Source organism: Loa loa (genome assembly GCF_000183805.2).
Source record: "Loa loa unplaced genomic scaffold supercont3.26, whole genome shotgun sequence".
NCBI lineage: Eukaryota > Metazoa > Nematoda > Chromadorea > Rhabditida > Onchocercidae > Loa > Loa loa.
This window is the reverse complement of record NW_018108206.1, coordinates 101,759-108,011: the sequence shown is the minus strand read 5'-3', so window position 1 is coordinate 108,011 and position 6,253 is coordinate 101,759. Positions and strand designations below refer to the sequence as shown.

General features: G+C 25.3%; 1 protein-coding gene across 1 annotated transcript in view; it reads right to left on the bottom strand.

Annotated features, from left to right (window-relative positions):
- Nucleotides 1-5,305, bottom strand: part of LOAG_11712 (hypothetical protein) — a gene marked incomplete at both ends in the record, with an annotated part of 5,961 nt that extends 656 nt beyond the window's left edge. The window contains 7 exons of the mRNA XM_020448402.1: nucleotides 133-188; nucleotides 581-709; nucleotides 933-1,074; nucleotides 3,742-3,886; nucleotides 4,328-4,483; nucleotides 4,868-4,956; nucleotides 5,224-5,305. Of these exons, the coding sequence (XP_020301452.1) occupies nucleotides 133-188; nucleotides 581-709; nucleotides 933-1,074; nucleotides 3,742-3,886; nucleotides 4,328-4,483; nucleotides 4,868-4,956; nucleotides 5,224-5,305 (799 nt within the window). The remainder of the gene's footprint in view (nucleotides 1-132; nucleotides 189-580; nucleotides 710-932; nucleotides 1,075-3,741; nucleotides 3,887-4,327; nucleotides 4,484-4,867; nucleotides 4,957-5,223) is intronic.
- Between the last annotated feature and the right edge of the window lie 948 nt (nucleotides 5,306-6,253).

Here is a 6,253-nt window from a genome sequence, read left to right as displayed (position 1 = left end):
AAAAAAAAAAGGAAAATAGGAAAAAGTTTAAATAAATTTTTCTTTTGTTTTATAAAAATTTTAAAATTTCTTATTGAAAGAAAAAAAAGCATTATGAAATAGATAAAATTGTTTACAAAAAATAAAAATTACACAATGTTTCTGGACAATAATCACCATAACCAACAGTTGTCATCGTAACGATACACCTAAAAATTATAATTAAAATCATTTCATGATTTATTATGCAATCCATTATTTTATATTAGCGTTTAATGATTCGATCATCGAAACTAATCACATCATTACAATATATGAATGAATTCGAATAGCAGTGAAGAAAATATTTTAAGAAAAAAAAAATTTAATTAAGAAGTTTTTAATTAGTGAAATTAAATTATCAAATTAGATTAAACAGAATTCATCATGAATCTTCATTAACAACTATAATTATTGATTTCATTTAAGTGCAAATATTTGATTAACTGATTGATTGATTATATCATAATGTTTGATCAACAATATTGTGTTTTAATTAAATAATTCTAATTAAGTTTTGAAGAAAAAGCTAATTCAAAAAATTCAATAATAAAAATATTACCACCATCCAGCATGTGGAATTGATTTAAATTTTGTGTTTGGTTCATCACGTTCAGCAAAATACATTAACGTTGAAAAGAAGATTACTGTTGTCAGTAAAAATAATATAAGCATTGATAGTTCCGGAAGACTGCAAAAATTTTGATGTAATTAAAAAATAGAAAATTAATAGATTTCATGTATTTAAATATTTGGAAATTTATTTTATCATTATCATCATTATCATGATTGTTGCATTATGATGATCGATGATGATGATGATGATGACGACGATGATGATGATGATGATGATTGATGATGATGATGTTGATGATAAAGATAAGATGAATTTCCTACTTCAAATATTCACTTACCTGGTCTTAACAGTAATGCCAAATGATTTCAGGCCACTGGAGTAACGTGCAAGTTTGAATATTCGTGCTACTCGCATTATACGTACCACACGCATAACCGTTGCTAGGCCACGAAAATCACCAAATTTATGTGCTCCAAAGCCTAAATAAAATTGTAGTAATAATTTAGCCCTTATCATCTCATGCAATTACTGAAGAGAATTATACTGCTTTTCATAGATATGTTTAAAACGGAAGAGAGTTTCTCTTGGCTGTTGTTAATCTTTGCTTTCCTTGGCTCATTTATCAAAGATATATTTATGACCTCATTTATTAAATCAAATGAATTTTCGGTTTAATAATAAACCAAAGATTCCGAAATTATCAAAAATTAGAATATAGAAGAAAATTTAGAGATGAAATTATTAAATATACTAGTTCAACTTTTAACTTCTTATAAGAAGTACCACTGCACAAGATAAAGGAAATGGTATGGAAGAAGGATGTTTTAAAAGTCAAACAGAAAAAATGAAAACTTTTAGAGAGGTGCGCAAATGTCTCTGGTTAGATGGGAAACATTAGGTTCATTAGGAAAGCAATTAAAACAAACAGTGAGGAAAGAAAATGTCATATGACAGAATTGCATTTTGGAGAGATTATAATGAATCATTTCAATTGCATACGTTCGTATTCGTCTGAATCAGTTTGATCAGAAAGAATCAGGTCATGCTGTTTCAGATGCATACAAACCGGAATACCGGTTCATTAGGGAAGCGTTATGTTAATCAAATAATACTGATGTTATTTTGGAATATATTGATGAGTGAAAAAGTAATAAAATGTTATTTTAAATTTAAAAACGATTATAAGGTAAGGAAGAGATCTGAGAGATTAGGAAATGATTAGCGAAATAGCAGTCGTTAAAAAAGAGGTGAGACGATATATCATGATGTCATAAAAATTGAAAAAAAAAATTAGATTAAAATATTTCAAATTTTGTGAAGACATTGATAGGTATACAAAAATTCTCAAAATAATTAATTTTTGAATTTAAATATTGACAAAATTTTTTCATATCATAAAATTAAAACAATTAATTCATTACAGTAATACCTGAAAAATCTATAACATAATATATATATATAAACACAAAATAAAAGGGCTAAGTAAGAGGATAATTTAACCAAACTTCTTCAATAATTTAAAGATTATTGACTAACCAACAAATGATCAGATAAATGAATAATTTTAATTAAAAATATATCTATACTTATTTAATTCAATTACTTTATTCTTCGAATGAATCTTACAGTATTCCTAATTAACTTTGTGTCTATTTTTTTTTCTTTTGATCAAAGTTAAAATATTACAACAAAACATACCTCATTTTGGTAAGTGTTTGTTATTAGCAATCATTGGTCAATGTTTTATTTATCAACAATCATTGATGGTTAATATTTGTTATCAGCCAATAATAAGAAGATTAATTTAATTATTTTATAGAATAATTTCCGATTAAATAATTAATTGATTCTCAGAATGATCAACAACAATGAGGGGAGGCGGCAAAAAAATCAAAATATATGCGCAAAAAATAAAATAATTCGAGAAATTAAAAAAAAANAAAAAAACAAAGGCGGAATTTTGACACACTTTGTGGTATCATTGACAGTCTTTTCAAATATTCAGAAATGAAGTGATTATTTTTTCTTTTTTCTTCAATATAGAATGAACTTAAGCTTACAAAAGATGTTTCGGACAAAAAGTTTATTCCATTGCTTTGATAGTTCCAATCAATATTGCTATACTTATGCACTACACTTGCTTATGTTATATCATTATGCGATTTCACGGAATTACTGTATAAGTATTGTACTGTACCGAGATTATTTTATTAGTTGAATTAGTGAAAATTTCTATACTTATTAGTATGTTTACAACAGACTGATACAGTAAGATGGATATGATAGTAATGTGTTGTTGTAAATTAAAATTATTCCTAATCATAATATCACATCATGCATATCATTGTCCCTATTATCAGCACTATCAATAAATTAATATTATTGTCATAAACCTTAGGATTCTAACTGAATGATACGATTACTAGAATATAATTAAAATTAATTGATTATTTCAATATTACTATTAGTTATATATAAATTTTTCTTCCGTAAAATTTCCTATATTAATAAACAAATTCCAGAATGTTTTTGTTCAAACTAGAAAGAATTAGTTCAGAACATTTCATCTAGTAAATTCTTTAGTTTAATTTATTTTACTCAAAAATTTTTAGGGTAATGGTTCTCAATTAATGGCTTGCAATAATAAAATTTAAATTGCAAAAATTATTAAAAATTTAGGTCTTTGCTTTTTTATATTAAAATTAAAAATTTAAGCCTTTGCTTTTTTATATTAAAATGAATCAATGTAAGTTTAACAAATTCGTTAAAACTTTTGATTGAAAGTCTTTTTTTTTCAAATTAAAAGGATTTATTATTTTTGTACTTTGAAAGTTAAAAAAAAAGCCAAAATGGTTTTTGGTGAAGAAAAAGAACTTAAATCACTAATTTAGTGGAACAAATAAATTAAATAAAACAATATGATTGGATAATACTTCAAGATTTTTTTTTTGAAGTGCTGCATGTACCGTATCCAGAATATGACATTGCCACCAGTAATAAGCCATATATCATAAAAATTACCAAATAATCTTGATAAAAAAAACAATGACAGTTGTAGGAAGTAGAAATATTTGAAATTTTCTAATTTTAAATATTTTTTACTATTAAAATTTGTAAATTTAAGATTGAAAAAGTCAAAGTATTACCACAAATTGAAAGTAAAATTTCCACATAAAAGGGTATGATTGTTAAACTATCAATGATATTCAATGGTTCTAATAAAAATTTTCCTTTTCTTGTACAAACAATAAATCGAGCAAAATATTCAAATGTAAACCATATTATACAAGTCTGAAAATAAATTTAAAATTGTAATTATAATTAAAATTTCAATTAGACATTAATTTTATAGCTATCCGTTAATGAATTAGACAAGAAGATTGCTCAAGTTTTTTTTTCTTATGTGACATTTTTGGTGAACAAAATTTGTCATCAAAATGTTAGTCACAACTTTAGAAACTTCAATGTAGTAGAATTTATCAATGCATGATTCGATTTATCAATGCATGATTCGATTTATCAATGCATGGTTCGATTTATCATTTCCTTTTGCAAGCAGTGACTTTACCGAATCCTTATCATGTAGAAGTTATTTTCCGGTAAAACTAAAGCTATTAGCCAGGCAAACAAAATGAGTTCCATTAGTTTTTTTTTTGGTTTAAACAATTATTCACTCATTATTTTGCTATTAAAATAAGTATATATTTGCGAAAAATTATACATATAACATACCAATTCAACAAATTCCAACGTAGAATGAAATCGAAAATCAATTTTATCTCCTGTTAAACTTGTATTACTAATGGTACCTTGCCATTCTGGTGTTGAACCAAGTATCATACCAGTTACTGATACTATCACCATCATTATGCTTATCAGTGCAAAAATCTAGAAACATTATAAGTGTAAATAATGATGAAATAATATATTTACATCAATCTCTTGCATTCATATTTCATTTTTAATTCTTGAACTTCAATTTTAATTAATTAGAATTCAGTTGAACAGCAAATCTTTGCTTATATTATTTCATTAATCATGGAGAATTTATCAGAAAGTTTGGTTTTCTTACGGAAATTGAAGGTTCAAAAGATCTGTGGGAAGTAATTTTAATTAAAAACAATTTCGGGATGCATGCAAATTTCTAAAATATTAAAACGTGATTAAAGCTTAAGAAAATAAAAATGGCAATTAAAGTGAAGCTAGAAAAAAATAGCATAACTTTTTCATTTGTTTCAGAGTATGTTTAAAATAGAACAGAAAACGTATAACCTTAGCTGCGGTACTTGTCCCGGGATCTTCCATTAGAAGCCATAATTTACGTCGTTGATAGTTCCAACAGACTCCATCAAATTGATCATCTTTAATGAAATTGAGAAATTATTGAAGCTTTATGCTAACTTTTTTGCTAGCGTTTACAAAAATTTTAGTCTAATTTTCACAAAATTTACTTATATTTTGAGAAGCAAAAAATTTAAATAATTAATTAAACTAGACAAGTAATATATCAAATTATTCGAGAATTTTATTTTGGATCATACTCGTTTTGATTTTTATTAAAATAATTTCAGGTTTTTTTTTTGGAAATAATTAAATACCAAGAGATCTTTAATCATTAATAAACGAACCATAAGTAAGAGAATCTTTGCAACCATATGCAAGGGAAGTTTTATTCAGTAATTCATCATCTTCACTTTCAACAATCTTCATACAACATGGAGCAAAAAAAATCCCTGAATAATAAATTGTATTATTATTTATCAAACAATGATGGTATTACTACTTCTAATTGAAAGTAGACTGAAAAAAAAAGCTTCTGCGGAAGTAATTTAATTTTTAATTAAAGTAACTCAAAATCATTCCCCATAAATGCACTGGTCACTCCACATAAATGCACTGGTCAGTTGTTTGGGTCATTTACTACTTTTGGCTATTCATTTTTATTGTATCGCAATTTAGAAAAGTATTAGCAAAAAAGTGTTCGCCATTACAAAATTCCTAAGCATTTCTAATCAATAAGCATTGGATTGATATTGACTAATATAAAAATTAATTAAAATTATCACATATAAAATCTCATAATTTAGAATAAAATGAAAATTCCAATACTATTGATGTTTACAAAAAAAAAAAAAATCTAATAAGTAAAAATAAATTTTACTAACTTTTCAATCCGCCAGAAATCTAATTCTGTAAAAAGTCTTTCACAACAGATATCACTGGTTCGATGAAAATGTCCAGTTATTAAAAAATCATAAATTGGCTCAAATAATTTTGCTGAACGTTCGAAAAAATATTCTCTTGTATCAGATAAATAACCATTACAATTTTCCACTCGTGCTGCATGTGTTTCACGACAAAATTCAGCTAATAAAGATGTTGGACAACGATACTGCAAAATATTATCACCAGTGATTAATTGAGGAATCTATTAATTAGCATATTGCAAAATAGGTAAATGTTTTTATCACCAGTGATTAATTGAGGAATCTATTAATTAGCATATTGCAAAATAGGTAAATGTTTTTATCACCAGTGATTAATTGAGGAATCTATTAATTAGCATATTGCAAAATAGGTAAATGTTTTTATCACCAGTGATTAATTGAGGAATCTATTAATTGGCATATTTTATCAACAAATATTATTGATTTGAAT